Genomic DNA, 22,538 nt, shown 5'->3' with positions numbered 1-22,538 from the left:
AGGAATTCAACAATAGAATAGTGTCTTCAAGCCTGCTGAGTTTGACACAGCCCAGCCAATTTCATTCCAAAGATTATTACCCTGTTTTTCTGACATCTACTTTCCTGTTCCTTCTAGTTTTCCAACCATAAATACCTAAGACTCAAAGAAAAACAGTCCCTGAGATCTGAATAGTAATAATGGTAATCCTTTATTCTGGAAGGCTCTCATAATGGTAAATGAAGGTTTTTCAAGAATGAGAGCCTATTTCCTTTAACTCTTAATATTTTCTAGAAATTAAAATAAGTAGCTGTATTATGATACTACAGAAACATCAATAATATTTTTGGTTAAGGAGATAAAAAACTGTAGTGATTGCTCATGACTTTAGTCATAGCCACTGTCATGGTCAATCATTTGTATTTCCAATTACAGAAAGACTCGTAAGAATTATATTAATAATACTCCTTTTCCTTTGTTCAAGAAGGAATACTCAATTTGAGGTATATACATTAAACATATTTTTTTTAGAACTAAAGGAAGGAGGCAAATATTCCTAACCAAATATTCCTAATATTGTATAGTTGGAATACTCTAGTCTTTGATAATTTTGAGACATGGTGCTCCCTAGTCTTCTAAAAGTATTGAATGGAAAATATTTATTTTTAAATGGAAAAATTTTAAATCTTTTGCTATGAGATTTTGAGGATATTTTTGACCTTCTGAGGTAAACCTATGATGTCACTAGCTGATAATCACAGCTTCAAAAGATACATTTTTTTATACCAAGCAGGACAATACAGCTGGCTAAGCATCAGAACCAACTGTGGTACTAAAAATGCAGATCCCAGGTACCATTCCAAGAGATTCATTAGCCATCTATGACTATTTTATGTGTTTTTGAAGAAAGCATCTTATTCTCTCAACTTTTTCCAAATAACCTATTTTGCTTTTCCATGATAATAAATCATGCTAAATTCACATGCTTTCATTTTCTCCTGAAATTGTAAGAGCCAGAAGATGATTTTAAAAAGAGGGAGTATTTGGTTTCAAAATCCAGTTAATTTAAGAATAAGACCAAAAAAAGAGTTTGATGTACAAATCCTAAACTCATTATTCCTTCTTCAAAAAAGAGAAAGGAATATTACAATTCTCATGGGTCTCTCTATAACTAAAAGGTTGTAGAAAGAAAAATACCATTAAATTTAATGTCAGTAAAAGAATCATTCCGTTTGAAACTTGTATTTTTTGCATAGCTTGGAGAGTAAGCCCAGTATTATCTGATAACTGAAACCTGTGAGAAGGCTGTGTTCTAGTGGGAGCTGTAACTTTCTGTTGATAAGGAATTCTGTCTCCTTGGTTTTGTTTCTTGGTGGTGGTGATGTTTTTTGAATCTGAGTTTTGCCCTTGACTTTAACAGAAGTACAAGTCATTTTCCCATGGATTAACACTGAGCACTGATGAAAAAAGAAACATTTGTGAAAAGGTCAGTGTTACATCCTCATATTTATTGCCATGACAAAGATATGGGATGCTTTACCAGACTCATTTCTAAATGTATGTGTTAAGGGGAAGAGAATTTGGGGAGAGAAAATCTTAAGTGGGGGCTGGGGCTACGGAAATAAGGAAGCAACCCAATTTTCTGGGATAGGCCTTTAGTTCTCTAAAGGGAAGTAAGTTAAATGTGTAATTAAATAAGATTTATAATACTTACAACACATGAATATAGTGTCTTTGAACAAAACTTAATATAGATAAAAGCGCAAGCCCCTCTTGATATCCCTTGTTTTCTAATCCCACTCCTCCTTCCATAAGTCACCTCCTCATCCTCACTTTGGGTAAAGTCTTCTACACTCTTTTAAGTATTCACACACAAATGTCTATGCAAAGCAATGCTAAGAGGTAGTAATACATAGAGCTTTTTATGACATCATACCCTACATATTGTTCTGCAACTTGCTTTTTCCACTTTGTGTGTCCTAGAGTTCTTTTCAGGTCACTCCATAGAGATCTTTTTGATGGCTGCACAATATTCCACATTATTAATTTAACCATTGCCATCGATGCAAGAAGTGGTCAAGAAATAGCTGCAGCTATGGTGGACACAAGAAGGTTAGGTTACCCTTGGGTAGCTCAGAGATGTTAAAAAACGTCAGGGAGAGACATCAGAGGAGGCCACCTTCCCTTGTCCACCATCGACCTAGCGGTTACCATGAGGTTACCCATAGCTCTGCCCAGGAGGGTGTCTCTGATCAAGCATTAGGCAACAGTGGCCAATCAACTGAAATGTATTTAAAACTAAAATAGAAAGTTGAAATAGCTCATCTATGATATTAACAAAGACACGTGAGAAAAGAGACCAGCCAGTTATGTCCTTGACAGCAAAGTGTAGATATAAATGTGTCATTAGAACAACAGATTTAGGCAATTCAGTTTTTTAAAATAAACGTCATGACATCTGTCTCTTTACAGTGTTGCACAGTTCTCTGGCAGACTCCGAAGGACTGGAATAATGTAGTCAGATATTATTCTTTTTTGTCCTATGGTGTCTTCCTTTAGTGCTTAACCCTACTTGTCAAGGTTCTGCTCTTAAGTCCCAGATATTTGGGCATGAGAAGGAATATTTCTTAGAAATGGTTGTTGTAAAAGCAATATCATTTTCAATGTCCTCTCCCCTAATCACAGACCTTCTCCTGTAGAAGGTCTCAACAGTGGTGCAGCATGGAAATAGTTTTTTTTGAAATAAGTAGTAATATGTCATTTGTATGAATAAAGAAATAACAAGAGAATTCTCAATCTTAGTCCACGTTGATGTAAGATAGGTCTTAGGCTATAATTATATTAATCCAGATTCAAAGAGACAGAATGTGTTGAAAATTACAAATGTTATCTATCATTCAATAAAGCCCATTGAGAATATTTTTAGTGCTTATTATCCTTGTCAATTTCTAAGGCTTTATCTGCTACATAATTGTGTGCACAGTTGACATTTCGATATCTTGAAGCTTTTATGTTTAGGCTTTCACTTCATTAGATTTTTTTGGTAAATAAAATGTTCCCAGTGGGCTAAAAATAAAGGTATACCATGTGTCTGAATTCAGCCCTCCCACACGGTTCTATTTTGGGCATCTTGAAGGGTTGGGAGGAGAATGAGGCAGACGAGAGGGGATAGAGTCATTGCATTGTGAGCTCAGGGTCTCTGTTCATGGCAGCCCAGATGCTAGGTTTCGGTTTACACCCTGCTGTGGTTTGCATGTGTCTGCTCCAAAATCTAGGCATTGCCAGTGGGATGGCATCAAGAGGTGGGGCCTTTACAAAGTGATTAGGCCGTGAGGGCTCCTGCCTCATGAATGGGATCGGGTGCTCTTCTGAAGGGGCCTCATGGAGGGACTTGGTTTTCTCTTGCTCTTCTGGGTAGGGAGGAGGGAAATTCACAAAGTCAGAATGTGGCACGAGTTACCCACGGCATGGTGAGTGCTGGAAGACCATGTCAATACTATATGTCAACTGAAGAGATGCTATTGTTGGTTCTGCCATGTGAAGACGTAGCAAGAAGGCCATCACCGGGCACCTTGATCTCGGACTTCCCAGCCTGCAGAACTGTGCGGAAACAAATTTCTGTTCTTTATAAATTACCCAGTCTCAGGTATTCTGTTATAGCGGCACAAAACAGCCTAAAACACATACCTAGCATAAGTCTAGTGCCTATCTTCAACAGGGACTTTTTTTTTTAAGGCGTGAGTTGCTAACATCTCGTTTCTTTAATACGAGATGTTTAGAATTCAGCACATTCCATAAGGCACACGCTCCATCCCCGGTTCCAGAGAAGCTGGGGGCTGAGCTCGCCTTCCCGTGTAGGTATACCATCTTGAACCCTTGGGCTGCTCCGATATCTTTGTTTTGTTTTAATTATTTTTTACTGTTTTAGAAGATTTTCTTTGGTAGAAGCAGGGTAATGTCAAATTCACATAGTATCAAATTCCCTTCTGCTAAATGCTTTTATTTTTTTCTTTCTTGCTTTTCCCTTCCATGGTGGATTTATACAGGTCATATTCTTAGCTATGTATAATTTCGCTATATAAGCAAATCCCATTTTGGTGAGGAATATTGTCATATCAAAATGCTCAGGATAGTTAACATATGTCTAAGACCAAGCCACTGACCCACTAGTTTTGAGCTGCATTCATTAGAGTGAAATGCTTCCTCCTTGGACCTCGGTCCCTCCCCCTTCTTCGCCTCTCCCAAGGCATCGCTGGCTGAGAGTGCTGTCTACAGCTAATGCCAGCAGAGCTGCCTTTCCCTGAGTGGCAGGCACTGTTTCAAGGCCTTTGCATGTATTGACTCATTTACTGCCCAACAACCCTATGAAGGAGGTACGGTTATCACCCATATTGACTTGATGGAGCCCAGAGAAGTTAGGTAACTTGTGCAGGCCCACACAGCTAGTGCTTGGCAGGCAGAAATCATACCAGTCTCCCTGGCTCTGGAGCCCTTGCTCCTAATGGCCACAGGATTCCACCTCTCCTAAGTCAGCACCTCCAGCCGCTATGGCCACGTCTTTCCAGATCAGCTCCCAGCACCTTTTGCATAATCTTGGCACTGGAATCTGAACTCTCAAATTCTTTCAGACTAGCACACACTTTCCAACTTCTCCATCATGCCCCGTAGCCCACCCTCCTCCTTGTCCCTTGGCTAAAAACCAAGAAGCCAGGCTTTTGCCAAATCTCCTGCAACTTCTGCCCTTCTCATTCCCTTTTCTTTGGCAACCACCTTTCTACCACCTAGAGTCAAGATCTCAGTTCTTTTCCTCCACTTTCTGTGTATTCCAACCCTTGCACACATAGACACTAGAAAACTGTTTCCTCTTACATACCATTTTCATCAAACTCTTGCCTCTGCTAAAGAACCAGCGGCAGCTTCTCTTTAATTAATATATACAGGTTTAGTATCTCAAATGTGAAAATCCAAAATGCTCCAAAATCCACAGCTTTTTGAGTTCTGACATGACGCTCAAAGGAACTACTCATTGGAGCATTTCGGATTTCAGATTTTCTAATTAAGGGCACTCCCTGTCCAATGATGGAAAAGTTAGATTCAATACAGGGGGCTGATGATTCAATACTGTATTTCCGGGGTCTTTGAGGCTAGTGGGGGAACACCTGACCCCCTGGGCAAGGAGTCCAAGAAGTTGAGCATTTGGTTTTCCAGCCTCCGCTCTACAGAAAAACCCACCAAAGGCAGCTGAAACAATTGTCAGAAAAACCATCCCCCCATCTGCCATGCACTGCTTTGTTTTTATTTATAGCACTTACATATCTATTTGTTTGTTATCTGTCTCCTCAACCAGAATGTAAGAGCCATGAAACAAGAATATTGTCTTGTTCATAGTTGCATCTTCTAGAAACTGTACCTGCTGCATATCAGGTACTCAGAATGTGTTTGATTAATTCAGTCGGCTGAAAGTAGCTTCCTGCAACTGTGTTGAGAAGGGCTGTGAGGCTGAGCCCGCTTCTGCAGGAGAGAGCACCAGGATTTAGCAGTGCCTTTCGTAGACTGAGAGAGAGTCGCAGCACCTCGGCTGCAAAACTGCTGTCTCGGGTCGGGGCAATCAAGGGAGGTTTCATGGGAAAGGTGACATCTGAGTGGTGGCTCTAGGAGAAGGAGGGTTTACCAGGCACAGGAAATAGAAGGACGTTTCTAACAGAGGGAAGAGCGTGCCTGAGGGTCTAACCACTCCTGTCCAGTAGGACGTGCTCATTCTCGCTTCCACAGAGCAGCGTGTCCTCTGTCTACCACCAGAAATGGCCTTCCCTCCCCAGCTTTGTATCAGTTTGTGTCTTCTCCACCTTAGTGCTTAGTCCTATGGCAAGAAGCCCCTTTGCCTATTGCCACAAAACAGATTACTCCCTGGTTGAGCCCTCAGAGAATGTGTGGCTTAGGGACACTGGGGTGCCCTTCTGAAATCTGAACCCCGAGGAGCAGTGTCTCCTGCTTCCTGTCATCTCAGCCACCCGCCTGTTTCTAGCTGCAGTTAGAATTTCCCGGTTACAAGAGCCCTCCCAGGTCACCTTTTAATCTACTTAATGCATCAACCTTTCTACAGTTAGACTGTCAAAGTGTCCAAAGACAGGGACTGTGCCTTTAGTTTCTAACATAGGATTTGTTTCTCTCCCTAGACCCCATGGACCTGGATTAGCAGCCCCTGCTCTGAGACATTTCCACTTGGGAGAGCCATTTATTTTAATTTCCAAACGGCAGGGATCTTCTGCAGCTCAGAATCCAGACCTGCATCGCTGAGTGTAATCAGAACAAGCCTGAGCCATGCGGGGGCCGTTACTGGGTGGGAAAGGCCTGGACCTTCTCGATGCTCAGCAGCCCCTGAGCTCCCTCGGGCCCCTTTCTACTTCCACGGCTGTCCCTTCTGTCGGGTGACCCGTCAGCTCTTACTGAGTGACTGTTGGAGGTCAGACACTGTGAAGTTCTGGTGAACATGACCAAGAGTCACAGACAGGCAGGGAGGACTAGTGAGCAGTCGGGGGTGCCAGCTGCCCCAGGGAATGTGTGCTCCCTGCCTGGGTTTAAATTCCTAAGCCAGCTGGGCCAGGGGCTGCTGTTAGCAGCAGGCCAGAGCCACTTCTCTTGGCTTTCGTGGATGACTTTGATGTCATCAGCTGCTGGCAGCATGCCGCCATAGTTGTCTGTGCCAGGGCGAGACATATGGCATATTCTTACCAAATGTTGCAAATCTGGACAGGAAGAGAATTACGTTAATGGCACTGCTTTATTTGGCTGTTATTCCTCATTTATTTTCCTAGCTTTCCTTTCTCTGCTATTTTTTTACTTTCTTCCTGCCTTTGAGTGTATGCCTCAGTCCAACCCCATCCTTACTCTAGCCAAATAGCTCTTATCACACCATAATGAAATTGCCACTTGTCCGTAGCCCACGCTAGACTGTCAGCTCATCAACAGAACTGCCTTGCTCTCTCTGAGGGTCCTAGCACAGTGCCTGACACGAAGTACGCATGCTACACATGTCTGGGAATGACCGAATGCCTTTCCCACCTAGTATTCCTATGTTTGGCCCTCAGAGTAATCTAGTTGCGTGTGCTTTTTATAGACAGCATAGTATAATCTCAAAATTCAGGCAGACCTGGATTTAAAACTCATCTCTGTCACTTTCTAGCTAAATCACTTTGGCTAAATCACCTTCCCTCTCTGAACATCAGTTTCCACATGAATAAAATGGAGATAATACCTACTTCTTAGTGTTATCAAGACGGTTAAGTGTGATAACTTATAAATATCTAAAATATAATAATCAATTAAAGTTTGCTTTCATTTCTTTTCTAATTGACTACATAGATTCTTTATTCATTTTCTTCTTTTTCACCTATGGGATTTTGGGGGGCACCTTCCATAACTAAGTAATGCATATGTTACTTCATTTAATCTTCTCCAACCTTCTGAAGTAAGTAGGAGTCCCATTTTGCAGATGAGAAAACAGGCTCAGGGGCGTTAAGTATCTTGCACAAGGTGGAAAGTTATTAGGTTATAGAGTTTTGATGTATTTCTACAGGCTATGCCCTATGCTGCCTTCCTACACAGAAGTTAGAACTGTGGGCTATATGCTCTGCCTGCTAAGGTAGGCAAGTCTGGTCATTTTTCTTTCCAATGGGGGGAGGTCCTGTCTTAGTTCCATTTCTGTTGCTATAACAGAGTACCACAGACTGGGTAAATTATAAACAATAGAAGTTTATTCAGCTCACAGTTCTGGAGACTGGGAAGTCCAAGAGAGCATCATGCCAGCATCTAGCCAGAGCCATCCCATGGCAGAATGTAGAAGCGAGCACATAGGACAGAGCCACCAGGGTCCAGACTTGGCTGTGTAACAACCCACTCTTCTGTTTTTGGAGACAGAGTCTTACTCACCCTGGCTGGAGTGCCGTGGCGTCAGCCTAGCTCACAGCAACCTCAAACTCCTGGGCTCAAGCAATCCTCCTGCCTCAGCCTCCCGAGTAGCTGGGACTACAGGTGCTCACCACCACACCCAGCTAATTTTCTTGTTTCTATTTTCAGTTGCCTAGCTAATTTTTCTATTTGTTTAGTAGAGACTCACTCTTGCTGATCTTGAACACCTGACCTCAAGTGATCCTCCCAGAGTGCTAGGATTACAGGCCTGAGCCACCGTGCCTGGCCTATAACAACCCACTCTTAAGTAACCCACTCCACGATAATGACATTAATCCATTCGTGAGGGCTCTGCCCTCGTGACCCAGTCACTTCCTAGTAGTCCCCACCTCCCAACTTGTTATACCAGGGATTAAGTTTTCAACACATGAACTTTTGGGGGACACATTCAAACCACAGCATGGCCCAGAAGAAATTCTAACCACTGTGGAGTTTTTATTTCTAATCTAACTCTCAACCCCCTTGCCCTTCGTGGAAACAAGAAGCTGAGGCCTTGCTCAGCTAGTCAGTGTGTATTCGCTTTAGACCACACAGCCAGCTGTAGCTCAGTTCGTTAACCCCTCCCGTCCCATCCTGCAGGAGAGAGCCCCGCTCACAGCCCCAACCCCACTCGCTCACACTCATCCTCCGTGACTCATGGTAGACGGGGAGTGACTGTGAAAACAGCTGTGGGCTTGAAAATATCGCTGCACACAAGCCAGTGAAAGCCTAGAAGCCCTAAATCTTCATGATAATTCATTTTTGTCAAGAGTTTCAATTGCCCTGTAGACAATGCGATTCATTTTAGAAATAGGTTAACAGCCTCCCAAAGGAGCCTGAGTCTGGACTGGGGGGTTGGGCCAGGTATGGGGTTCCGAGAAGACTGCAGACAGCTGCCCTCGCCACCCCAGCGCGAAGCCTCGCTCTGTCCTCGGGGTTAGGGAAATTGGGAAAGCTGCTCTTACTGTCCTGCCCCTTCCAGATCTTAACCCTGCTCCTAATGTGACTTGAATGTGCTCTGAGCCCTGCGTTGCGAGAGGCAGGCGTCTTAAGCTTTCCTGATTTCTCTGCATTTCTGGGGCTCATTCTTGCCTCAGAAACAGACGAGGCCAAGAGCGATATTTTCCCCCTTCTTTTCCTTGCCACAGCCCACTGGCAGCCCTCTCTGGACCGCGTCCCATCTCTGAACCAGGCATGGCTAACCCACACGCTAATTCATGCTGCCTCCAAAAGAAAATAGAGAAAAGTGAGAGATAAGGGGCCTCATTTGTGGGAGCTTAAATTTCAGGCGTAGCGATGCCGGCTGGGCTCAATGGAGATTTCCAACAGCAGGTGCGGTGCAACCTTAGATTGAGGCGGGAGGGATCCGTGTGCGCTGGGGGAGGGAGAGTGCAGGGCCGCATTCGATCTGTCTGCGGCTGGAAGGAAAATCAACTCCAATTGCCCTTCTGTTCTTTTAAGAAACAAAGGGGATGAAAGAAACTTTAGGCCAATAAGCTTCCCTTTTATTCTTTCCTTTTCCTCAAATAGATCAGAAAATGATCCCACATTATTAACCACCTTGCCTTCCCCAAAAATATGGAAAAAAAAAAAAAGACACTATTGTCTCCCCGTACTTCCAGAAACTCAGGATAATAAGCTCAGTAAGGCTGGTGCTCAAGACACATAATGAATAAGAAAGGTTTTAAAGAACTCTTCTAAATGACAATGAGAAAAAGAGGCAGGAGAGGGCCAGACAGTAATTTGAAGGGCTTTTAAATATGCTGTGATTTGGACTTCTGATTCCATCCTTTCCTACGAATGGACAATTAGCACAGGTTTGTGTAATTAGCAGACAAGCTACACTCTGAGTGAAGTGTTCTTTGTAACCTGGTAAGAAGGCATTTCCCAGGGCACATCCTGGCCAGTGAAACCGGATTATTCCCACACTCTTTACCCCAATTTCTTTGGCATTTCTAAAATAAAGTACAACCTTATCTCTTAAAAAAAAATTCTCATGTACTATTTTTAAAACTAGCAGCCAGAGTGGACTTGGGCTAAGATTCAGAAAGGAGCAGAAATCGTGCACCTTGCTGTGGTCCTTCACAGCTTCCTCCGTGGCCTGCACCTCCAGGAAGCCTTCCAGGTGGTCTTCTTGGGGGAGCTCCAGGGCCTCTGCTGCAGCTGTGCAGGGTAGAATCCCCCCACCCACCAACACACACACACACACACACACACACACACACACACACACACACACACACATTTCTGTGCTGGAGAACAGGGTGAGACAGAGTGTGGAGGGCAACAAGGCACAGGGCTAGTTGCAGGAAGTGGCACATCAGACACGCTTCCTGGAGGGCAGGACAACTCAGCCTCCAGCCAGTCTCAGAAGGACTGACCATGGGAGGAGCATCCAGAGGTCCATTTCCCTCTTTCTGGAATGTCGCGCACTGGCCCATTGTTTCTGAAACTGTGCACTGGGGGAATCCCATTCCCTGCTAAGATGAAATCATGGCCGTCTTTTACCAATTCAAAGAAAATAAAGCAAGCAGACCAATTTTTTCCCACCATATGTTTCCATCCACCCTGTGTTCTATCTTTGTTGCTGCTTCACCTTTTGTAGCACCCCTCCCCCAAAAGACACAAGAAATAAGGAAATATTAACATAAAAACGGCCAGCTGTGCTTGTGAGCATGGTGTGGTGACGCCTTTGTGTGCCTTGCTTTCCCAAGTTCAGAAGATGACAGCAACGGCAGCAATGACAAAGTGTTCTTCTCCAAGGTGCCGCGTGGCTCCCAGGGCTTGGCCACCTGACAGCTTTTGCAAACGACCAGATGCAGATGATCCCCCAAGTCGGCTCTGAGAGTCCAGCAAAGCATTCTGAGCTATTCAGAACCACCAGAAATGTCAACACACTTTGAAAGGGGGCTTATTATAGTATGAATGGCAAGTTTGTAATTCAGTAGAATTAATTCAACAGGATAAAAACAACCCACCGTTTAGGAAGCACTTGCGGTGAGATGTGCAGGGTTTGAGAACCTGGCTGTGATTACTGGTAGCAGCCTGTGTGCGGCTCTCCTTGGGACGGGAAGGTTTGTGAGTCTGAGCCTGGTGTGAGTGGCTATTTGGGCATTTCCCCCACTTACGGCAGGTTTCGGTGCTGGGAAAGGGGCCCAAAGTCTAAATGCCGTGAGATCTGATTTTCTCATGGTGACAGCCTGCTAATAGAAGATTATGTAACTGATCAAAAATCCAATGCCTACCTTTTTAGAGAAATAGCCTGAAACATTGTACTTCAGTTACCCTGAATGCTGAACTTCATGATCTCTTTGTCTGCAGTGTATTTAGACTGATTTAATAGACCTCATAACAACCGATGCAGGAAATTGCATTAGTTAATATGATACAGTAGCACATTGTTTACAAAGTCCTTGCTGCTTCCCTTATTTAACCCATAAAGTCTTAAGATAAAGAAACTGCTTTCGTACAGTTACGGCAGTCAGAAGAGCTGCTTTGGAGAGATTTTCACAGGCGTCTTAGAGGAAATTTTAGAAATAGTTGGGCTTGTTTCATTGTTTTTGTGATGATCTAGGATTGTCTGTTTTGCTGTCTCCTGACGCTTCCTGAAGCAGCACAGACAGTCGGCATCAAGGGGCTGCTTGTCCAGCTGCCTGCGACCCCACCAGGATTCTGCTTCCCAGGCCTCCCTGGCAACTTGACCTTGCACCCTGCAAGGCAAACCTGCCTTTAAAAACGTGCGAATTCTAAAGCATATTCCTGGTGATTTTCCTTCCTTCAGGCTTCCCTATCACACAGTTCCCCACAGAAAGCCTCAGAGCTTGGGCTAGAATTCTGGGCAGCTGCGTGCAACTGTGTCACAGCCTCTCCTGAATGTACACGTCTTTCCACGTCCACCACACGTCCAAAGCCTGTCATTTGTTCCTTTAATCAGCTGTTTTAAAAAGCTGAATTTGCTGGAGGCTTTAGAAAGAAGTAGAACTGGTTTTTGTTTTATTTTTTAAGATGACAGCTGATACATATAAAAGAGTAAATGACATATGTGTTATAAAGCATCCCTGTGTAATAAACACCCATGAGCACACCCTATCCTATCACTTCCCATGCCCCATCCTAGCCTCCCACCCTGCCCAGAGGTAACCCCCGCCTCTGTGTTTATCATTCTCTTTCTCTTTAAAACAGTTTTGTCACATATGTATGTATATTTAAACCATGTATAGTTTAGTTTTTCTTGTTAAACAGACAAACAGAATTTATTAGCCAACTGAGGTTGCCTTTTTGGGAGTTTTACCCACTTACCCATGTAGGCTGCAATTGCTCAAAACCGTCTCAGGGCTCTTTGTTTGAAATCTCCTGCAGAGATAGTTTGTCAGCTGCTCAAGAAAATCAGTGCCGTCCCTTTACATCATATTTGGTCTGATTCAACTATTTTTCCTATAACTTCTCTATTTTCCCCATTCATTTATTTAAGAGCTATTAGCAGGTGTCTTTGGTGGTCCAAGCCCTGTGCTGGGCATCAGCAGTGAAGCCAGCGGAGTCCAGAGTCGGCTCTCAGTGGAGTTCGGTCCCGCCCTCCTCTCTCCTGCCCTCCTTTGTCACTTGGCAGTAACTGTAGGCCGCAGGCCACGAGACTCCAGGTCTCGGAGCAGGATTCAGTGAACCAAGGGGCCAAGGATCAGCACGGGCTGGGAGCCACAGGGGAGATTATGGAGGGACTTCGGCCTCCGTGGGTGCCTACCTGTCTTGGGCCTTCGTGGTCTTTCCCGGATGTTTCTGGTTCTGATTTTGTTGGGATGCCTTTTCACACATCCAGACGTATTTATATCATGACCTCCACACCTGCTGAGGAGCCCTGTCGTGGGATGTAGCTTGAGGACTCCACAATCGGCCCTGTAAGACCTGAAGTCTGAACCTGAAGTCTGTATAATATACATAATAAATATAATGAACATAAATTTATATATATTAATAGTGTACATATAACCCATGTATTCTAAACCAGCCTCCATCTGACCCCACCCCCAGAATAAGTGACATTCTGCAACCCTTTTATAAAGTAAGAATAATGCCCAAACTCTGACCCCCTCATGGTTCTAAAGCATCTCTGTGTGCCTGACACATCTGCTCTTCCCAGCTGAGTTGTGTGCTTCCCAAGAGTCAGCCATATTTGTTCTCGAACCTGTTTATGCCAGTTGTGCTTGTTATTAAGTTGCAAGATTTAATTAAATGTTTTCACTTACTTATGAAATATGAACTCAAAAAGAAAATTGTTTCAGTGAAAACCTAATTGAATGGTTTTGAAAGACTCAGTAAAGATAAGTCATTTTAAAAATGCTTTTGAATTAGGTGTGAAGGCAAATGTAAAAGATTGAAGAAAAAACACTAACATCTAGAAGAATTCTGCCCACAGATTATGCTGCAGGTGTCTTTAACTTCTAGTTCCACTTTAAAGGGACTACCTAGTATGTCAGAAATCCTACGTGGTAAATAATGGCCTTTTATAAAAGAACTCTAACCAGCAGACAATCCTCAAAGAAAAGACTTGGTCTTTCATCAAAAGATTAGTGAACGAGAGCACATTTATGTTTTAATTTAAAACAAAATTACATGAGTATGTATGTGTATTTATACATACAGGTGGACATGGATGTGTGGATGTGTAGATGGATGAATACAGATACGTGTGTGAGAGAAAGATCAATTTTTCATGATCTCCGTTTCAATGACTTTTCTGATCATTCATTCCCAAGCACATTTGAAGAGAAGGCTTCTATTGTCATTTACTTAGGTCATACACTAGCCAGGACTGCCCTACTGAAGAGTGGTTTTATATAATCAGCATCCCTAGAAGATTTCACGTGTGACTCCACTTGCTAAGGTTTATTTGGTTTTTATTTTGTTTTCTCTTCATTTGCCAAACATTTATGGAGAGCCACAAGAAAAGACCCCATTTTAAAAACAGTCGTTTGAAAAGAGAGAAAAGGCTTGTCAGGCTGGAGGATGGATGAGGCAGGTCCCGACCCACATGGCTGCCCCCGGCTGTGCCACAGACCTATTCTCTGGCTGCCCCAGGAGCCCACAGAGGTGGCCGCCTGGTGCTTGGGGTCTGCTGCGAGGCCAGCAGGGGCGCGAAGGAGAAAGGGGGCCTCGTGTCCTCAAACTCCAGGCCGGGAGAAGAATGGGGAGACCAGCCCTGGACCAGATGAGAAAAATGGCCTCTTGACCAGACTCAAAGTGTATTTTTTGACCCTGGCTTTTCCCAAACATATGTGAGGGGCCTGAGGGGCCTTTAGGACCATGAGGAGAATAATATCGGTAAATGGGGAGGCGTTTCAAATCCTACTCTAGCCATGCCCTCCGGCACCCCAGCTGACCCTGCCACACAGGTGACATGCTTTATGCTTGACCTGCGCACACGTGTGTGTGTGTGTGTGTGTGTGTGTGTGTGTCTCAAAGTCCTCATATAAAAGCTACTTCAGCTCCAATTCAGGCTGCCCTCCCTGCTGATGCGAGATGCTTTACTTTCCTGAAGACCTAAGGAATAAAACCAAAGTGTGGAAGCCAGGTTCTTGTGCAAGGCGCCCCAAGCACCAGCCGGCTTGCAGCCTGCCCCTGAGAGCCGGACGGAACAACAGCGCTGGGCTCAGGAGCTCGGCTCCATTGCAGCCGTCCCGGGGGGATTGGGAAGCTGTTCAGTTTTCTCTCCGTTTTAGCTTTGTTGGGGCTGGGAACCTGGTCCCCGCAGGGGACAGAGCCATGGAAACCATCTCCGCACTCCGCTGAAGCGAAGGGACTTCAGTAAGTGGAGAAGCGTGAGCGGGGCGGGGGGCGGGAGGTGCAGAGGCAGGAGCCCTGTTTTGTTGCTCTGAGGAGTAACCGGACCCCTGCCCAGGAGATCCCAAGCCGTCCTGGGAAAGAAACTGCAGGGGCATGAGTCATCCCCCCATGCTGGAAGAACAGAGGGGTGCCCTAGGGGGTGGGGGGCCTCCCTTATCAAGCAGCAGGCAGCTGAAGTACGTAGACTGTGCTTGCTTGGCCCAAGGCTAGGATCAGCTTCTGGTTTATTATCTATTTAACTGAGCAGATTAAACGAGAATTGCCTGGAATCGAACACTTAGAATTCCCTTACAAAAGGCCGTTTATCTCCTAGGCTGGCTTAATGGAACAGGCTGTCAGGGGCGTCATGGAAGTAACTGAATACAGCACCTTGCAGAGCAGAGATTGAAAGGAGGCTGTGCGGCCAGCCCTAGATGCCTCACACCTTGTGTGGCCCAAAAGGAAGGGTCTAGGGTCCGGCTGCAAACCACGCTGTTAGCATCGAACCCAGGGACAGGCCCAGGGCTTCCCCCAAAAGAGTGGCATTTGCAACTCCCTCCATTTCAAAAGCATATCCTCAGTTTAAAGCTGAATTAACTGACATGTGTGGGCTTAGCACATAGGAAAGACAGCAGAATGTCATGTTTAACAGGACCGACTTTGGAGTGAGACTGCAAGGGTTTGAGTCTTAGCTTTACTGTTTACTAGTGGAGCATACTTGTGTTACTTAACTTCTCTAGGGCTCAGTTTCCCCATCTGTAAAAGGGCATGATACGAGTCCCTACCACACTGGGTTTCTGGGAACATTAAATGAGGTAATATGTATAAACTTCTTAGCATAGTTCCTGGCATAGAGTGAGCTTCCAGAGATTATTGGTATTGCTGTTATCACAGAAAATATTAGTACTTCATCCCACTTAACAGCCTTTGTACCCCCCTTCCCTCTTATCCAGTACTTGCAGCGTATGTTTGGAATGAGCTGCATTCGCAGATGAGACTTGGAATGGCAGGAGGCAGTTTGCACGGAGGGGCTCAGGTTTGCGATCAGAGGGACATTTTGAACGTCCCGATAGTGACGTGATCTTGCACAAGTCATTTATCCTCTCTGATCCGTATTTCTAAAGGGGCTACGTGTGTAACTTTCATTATAGGGTTTATGTAAATAAATGTAAATCCCTCTTTTAGTGATGATTGATATGATTATGAAAAAATGCTTAAAAACTGATAAGCATGAAATGTCCAGAATAGGGAAATTAATTATAGAGACAGAAAGCAAATTAGTGGTTGCCAGGGGTGAGGGGGAGGGGGAATTGGGAGTGACTGCTAAGGGGGATGGGGTTTCTTGCTGGAGTGACAAAAGTGTGCTAATATTGATTGTGGTGGTGATGGTTATGCAATTCTGTGAATAAGCTAAAAGCTATTGAGCTGCGAGCACTTTGAATGGGTGAACTGTGTGATATGTGAATTATATCTCAATGAAGCTATTACAAAAAAAAAAAAAAAGCATGTGTTCTGCATCCAGGCTGCCTGTATGCAAATCTCTGTGAAAGCCCTGGTGTCCTGAGACAAGGATTTGAGTACAGTACAGCGTTTGGAAAGATATCCCCAGAGCACAGTCAAGAAATAGGGGGGTGACATGGGGGAGGAAGGGAAGCCAGTCACGGGGACATTAATCAGTGAGTGGCTCTGTGGGCAGCTGGGCTCCGTCCTGCTGGAGCTTCTCAGCAAGGCCGTGGGGACCACAATCCAGAACTGGCCCCCCAGGGAAGAGAAAGTGTGGCTATTCCTATGAGTGCTGACCCCCCCAAACTCCCAGCCTGCCCCATACTCAGGCCAAACATGCTCCTACAAGCAGAGAAAGCCCTCAGACAAGAAGAGACAGAGACAGAGAGACAATGAGAGAGAGACAGAGACAGGCAGACAAGACATGCGGGTACTTGAGGTAGGCAGTAGTCAGAGTACGTGGAAACTGTGTCCCCAGGTGACTGAGTGGATATGGGCAGGGCCTTGACAGTGCCTGCGGACAGGAGTGTCACTTAACCTGCACCTCCTTCAAATGGGGAAAATAATAGCTCCTGCCCCATAAGGGTGATGTGAAAATTAATGAGTTGATGTATCTGATGTATTTAAGTGAGTCAAGAAGACACATTTTAAATCTTTCACTCTTTTTTTTTTAACTTCTAACTTATCCATGATTCTTTCTCTTCTGAATGAGCTTCTAACAAAACAGAGAACAAGTCTATTTATAAGTTTCAAAAAGAAATAGAATGATTACGGAGAATGGTCATCTCGTTAGGTCCCTTGTGTTCTATCGGCTTTGAACGGCTGCCTTCTGGAATGTGCCATATGCTTTGTTGGCACATTGGGCAGATGCCCATCCTAGCAAGTTCTGTTATTGTAGAAACTCTGCAATATTTCTCATTCATGCTGTCGTGCTACTTTATGGAAATGGTTGGTGGGACTCAAGCACGGGAGTTTGATCATAACACACACTCGTATTTTCCTTTGTGTCTCCGTATATTTTCCCAAAGCTGTGTTCCGAGAAGCACAGGCCCTGAGGAGGAGCTTTCTTCCTGTGGAACTTCTGCAGTCTAGGGGCTGAAGCCAGGGGCCGCAATCCCAGGCAATTTTGAGTTCTTCTTCTGTCAAAGCCATTTATGCTTAATATGTTTCATTGCTCTTAGATGACTGCAACAGCCCAGTTGGTGAACAGCCAGGGAAAAACTGGGTTAAAAAAAAAAAATCCCAACTGCATTACATTGAACTCAAACTGTCAGGATGAAAACGTAATTTAAAGAGTTGCTCACCGAAGAAAATACCTCTGGATTCTTTCAGGCTGTGACTCTTCAATTAACCTGACATTTCACAAATCCAAAATTGCCACGGATGAACTCTTTACTTCACTTCGGGATATTGCCGGAGCTCGGAATCTCATGAAGCAGTTTAAGTCTGTGTACGTCCCTGGAAACCATACCCACCAGGCAAGTGCATGAGTTTTAAAGTAACTTTCTAGTCTGCTGTGCTTTTAGGATTCGGGAACCACAACCATAAGAAAAGTTTCAGTTTTGTCCTCTCTGGAATGAAGGGCTGATTCTAGATGAGCTCCATGTTCCCTTTCAGATCAGGGTTGTAGGTTCTACCGAATCTGAAGCCTCTCAATTCATGTGTACCCCAGGCTTGATGCAGTGGGACAGGGGCCGGACTGGAGCCAGCTCTGTAACTGTGGGTCTGCCACGCGCTCTTCCTGGGCAAGTCCCTTGTCCTCTCTGAGCCCCAGTAACTGCAGGTACCAAATGAGGGGCCGGCCTTAGGTGATTCCCAAGTTTCTGGGTATAAGCCATCTATAAACATCTCAAACAATTGGAATACTGAAAGTACCTAACAATACTATAACAAGGGAAAAAGTTTGTGCCAAAAAAAACATTTGTTATGTAAAATTCCCCCACTGCTTTCTAAGGAGGGTAGAAAAACCTAGGAAGGACATTTTGACCATCGAATGGAAAGATGGTATAAAAATCGAACATTAAAGGGATAATTCCTCTGTGAAAACTCAGAGAGGAAGAATGCATAGGAAGACCCAAAGAGAACCTTAAGGAGTGAGAGCCGTCAAGGCTGGGAGTCCGTGCCGGACAAGGCGGGAGACAGAGCTAAGGTTCCTGGTGGCCAACGATGAGCTTTCAGGGAACAACCGATGTTTCTGATGGAAAAGATCCTGGGTTTGGTTGTGGGGAATCTTCTCCCCAACTCCCCATGAAATCTTTGGTGAAATCTACTCTGTTTGTTCAGGCTCTTTGGAGAGCGGAATGTGCTATTAGTGGGGACCGTGGCACACTGAGTAGTTCAGCTTCAGGATGAAGGCTTTTTAAGGGGGGAGACAAGAGTTAAAGCTACCACCACAGCCTAGAGAAATCCCGACTCTTCCTCCAGTGTACAGTATTCATATAGCAGCTGATACTTGAAGAACATTTCTACATTTTGTTTTTCCTTTGATTCTACAACAAGCTAAGCCAGAGAGGTATATGATCCCAAGATCCAGGAAGGCCAAGTGATGTGCTGCAGACACACAGATGGCCAGGGGTAGATGCCAAGGCTTTGCTGCCAGCCCAAGGCCTCCTCTTCCACTGTATTGTGGTTCTCATAGAGGTTCTAGAAGCATTGATTGATGGTGCTGATGGTCCTCTGAAATCACCCACCAAGATACTAAAGACTTTAGAAACTGGTACTCAACTTAGAAACATGAAGACCCCCATCCTTTTTCAAAGATCTGAGAATACCACCACCACAAAACACAGATAGATCACTCAGACAATTAATCATAGGTAGTTTTGTTGTTTAAAAAAGTCAGCAATCTTAAATACTGTGGTAGGGACTGGTTCCAAAAGACATGATATAGAACTGGTGATAGATGCTGACATTTAGGCCAAAGAATGTCAAGAAGCAAGTGGCTGCTATAGCTGGCGAAAAGAAAATAAACCACAAAACTAATGGAATCTTTTCCATTTTATGACTATCATGGTGGCTGGTTTGGCCAGCTTCACATAAACATGTCAGCTGTAAGTCTTGAGTGTGATAAGGACAATGATAAGTTTCCTAGACCTTATCTCCCTACTGCCAACACTGTCATTTCTCTGGGCCTCAGGACCCTGTCCTGTCGCTATGGCCTTTGGAGAATGAACTTTCCCCTGACTGCATATATCCCACCTTCTAGTGAGTCGAGGACATCAACACACTCACCAAAACTCCTAAGTGTCAGAGGGCGGGAAGTAGGGAGGGGTGGGACGCTGCGTGTTTGCTGGGAGTATTAAAGAAATGATGCTGCAGACATGTGGGAAAGTGCCGTGCAGCTGTCGCGGTGAATGCAACAGATCCAGGGGCTATATTTGAACCCTTGTCCAGGATCTGCTTCTTGGGGAATTCAAACTAAAGAGGAGGTTCATGATCAAGTGGGTGGGGCAAAAACATGTCATAGATCATTCTGTAAAGCATGATCCTAGTTTGTAAAAATAGAACAAAATTTTTAAAATTATCTGAGTATATATTATATATTTAACAAGTCTTTAAAACTTCAGGAGAATTTGATGATGGTTCCCTTGTGGGGGACGGGGAGGCTGGACGGGCACAGAGGGGCACTGACTCCTTCCTGTGTGTTCACAGATACAGAGCACAACCTTTCGGAGGGATTATGAGTGCGTTAGTCGTCTTGTGTTGCTGTAAAGCAATACCCGAGGCTGGGTAATCTGTGAAGGAAAGAGGTTTATTTGGCTCGCGGTTCTGCAGGCTGTATAAGAAGCATGGCAGTGGCATCTGCTTCTGGGCAGGGCCTCAGGGAGCTTCCAGTCAAGGCGGAAGGTGAAGGGGAGCAGGTGTGTCGCATGGCGAGAGCAGGAGCGAGAGACGGACCAGGCGGTGCCAGGCTCTTTGCAACAACCAGCTCTCGCGTGAACTAACGAAGTGAGGACTCACTCATTCTCGCAGGGAGGGCACCAAGCCATTCACCAGGGATCTGCCCCCACCCAGACACCTCCCGCCTCCAGCACTGGGGATCAGATTTCAACATGAGATTCGGAGGGGACATATACCCAAACTAGATCCTTGGGTAATTTTTACCTATTAGGATTTTTTAATATTTTTCAAGTTTAAAGAGTTTTCAAATTATAGGTATGAGCCCCGTGAGAACAAGGATTTTGATCTGTTTTGTTCCCTGCCCTATCCTCAGTGTCTAGAATGGCGTCTTGCACCTAGTGGGCGGGTGCTTAGTGATATTTGTTAAGTGCATTTTAAGTATAATACCTATATCTTTATTATAGATCAGAGGATTTACTGGAACACAAAGTATGTGTAAATAGGAAAGTACAAGTGTCCAGACTGGACTCAGAGTCCAGCTGCGTGTCTGGTTTTGAAAAGGATCCTTGGCTGGACAATTTTCTGTCCGTCTCTTCTCCCAATTTGGGCCCCAGCCCCGTGGCTCCAGAAGAAATATGTGCTTTCTGTCTAACCCTGTGACGTCCCTAGATGGAACCTCGCTGAGATGACCTGGGTTCCCCCCAGGTCTGACCTGTGCCGCACACCTGGGCTCTCTGCCCTGGGTCTCGGACCGTGCCGTCCCCGGCCTGCCTCCCAGAGCCCTCCCCTGCCCTGGCACACCCTCGGCACTCAGAGCCACTGCTGCTTCCCTGCTAGCACCTGAAGTGCTTCTTACTTAATTTCTGCCCATTACTCCTTTAGGAAAATGTGTTAGTCACAGTGCAGATGCAGAGAGCAGACACCACTCCAGTCATTTTAAGGAGACTATGATTCAATACAAGGAATTAAGTACACATAAAATCTCTGGGCCAGGTGCAGTGGCTCATGCCTGTAATCCCAGTACTCTGGGAGGCAAAGGTGGGAGGATCGTTTGAGACCAGGAGCTCGAGAATAGCTTGAGCGGCATAGCAAGACACCATCTCTAAAAAAACAGAAAAATTAGCCAGTCCAGGTGGTACCTGTAGTCTCAGCTACTCGAGAGGCTGAGGCAGGAGGATCGCTTGAGCCTGAGAGTTTGAGGTTGCTGTGAGCTAGGATCACACCACTGCACTCCAGCCCAGACAAAACAGTGAGACCCTGTCTGGAAAAAAAAAAAAAACCAGAACGAAAGAAAGCAATCTCTGGAAGAGTTAGAGGAGTGGGGTCTACACTGGACCTCCAGAAATGAGTCCCAGAACACCGCCAAAGACCTGGCCCTCCAGGGCAGCCAGGACCTGAGGTCAGTGGGAATCAGGAGGTGCCCACTGAAGCTCTGGACGTGAAGAACATACCGCCAAAGCCAGAGCCAGCACCTGTCCTGGGTCACCATGGTGTCTGCCGGGGCTAACTCGGTCCTTCCCCCTCACGGGCGGGTGGACGGCCGGATCCTGGACTGTGGATCTTATTCAGAATAGCATTTCTTATGTTCTTAATTCTTAGTGAAAGTTGGCTTAGCACAAAAGTGAACAGAACAGATTTTAGAACCAGAGCATCTGGGTTCATAACCCAGCTGTGTCCCCTACTAACTGTGTGACCTTAGGCAAGCTACTTCACCTCTCTATGCCTAGTTTCTCCTCCGTAAGAAGGAGCTAATCAGCCAGGCGTGGTGGCTCATGCCTGTAGTCCCAGCTACTCGGGATGCTGAGGCAGGAGGATCACTTAAGCCCAGGAGTTCGAGGCTGCAGGGAGCTATGATCAGGGCCCTGCACTCCAGCCTGGGTGACAGAGTGAAATGCTGTCTCTTTAAAAAAAACAAAAGAGGAAGAAGAAGGAGGAGTTCATAATAGCAGCTGTGTAGTGGCTTGGCAAGTTAATGCATATAAAACTCTCAGACCAGCATCCGCCGCAGAGTGCTGTGTATGTAGGGATGTGCCATCACAGCCCTGGTAATAGCAAAGGACAAAGGAGGCCTTCTCTTTGTCCTCTTTGCAGCATTTTATCTTTTCCTTTGTTAGGATGTGGATTACACAGAAAGACTGTCTTTCCTTTTTTGTTTTTTTTTAAGACTAGTCAAGTGCAGTAGTGAGAAGGGGGGGAAAGAGGAGAGCAAGGAGTTGGAAAAGGGAGTCTTTCTGAAGCCGAGCATCCTGCTAGCTGCCGTGTGTGGTGAGAGGTTTATCGCTGGCACCGTCTGTTGGAAAGGTTGTGTGTCTGGGTCGACTGTTCGCCCGCCGCGCCTGTGCAAGTCTTCTCACCCGTCCGTTCCTCACGGCACGTGTCCAGGTCGCCTGGGAGGCTTCACCTCCCGCCCGAGTGGCAGAGCTGGATGTGCGGCTTCCAGCTGCGGCCCCAGG

General features: G+C 45.3%; 1 protein-coding gene across 1 annotated transcript in view; it reads left to right on the top strand.

Moving 5' to 3' along the window:
- SCFD2 (sec1 family domain containing 2) overlaps positions 1 to 22,538 on the top strand; it is a 269,076-nt gene that overhangs the window by 219,433 nt on the left and 27,105 nt on the right. Inside the window, exon 6 of the mRNA XM_045533014.1 lies at positions 17,578 to 17,723. Coding sequence (XP_045388970.1) covers positions 17,578 to 17,723 — 146 coding nt within the window. The remainder of the gene's footprint in view (positions 1 to 17,577; positions 17,724 to 22,538) is intronic.

Source organism: Lemur catta, chromosome 19 (assembly GCF_020740605.2).
Source record: "Lemur catta isolate mLemCat1 chromosome 19, mLemCat1.pri, whole genome shotgun sequence".
In the NCBI taxonomy this organism is placed as follows: domain Eukaryota; kingdom Metazoa; phylum Chordata; class Mammalia; order Primates; family Lemuridae; genus Lemur; species Lemur catta.
The sequence above is the reverse complement of the archived record's forward strand: the minus strand, read 5'-3'. Positions and strand labels throughout refer to the sequence as shown.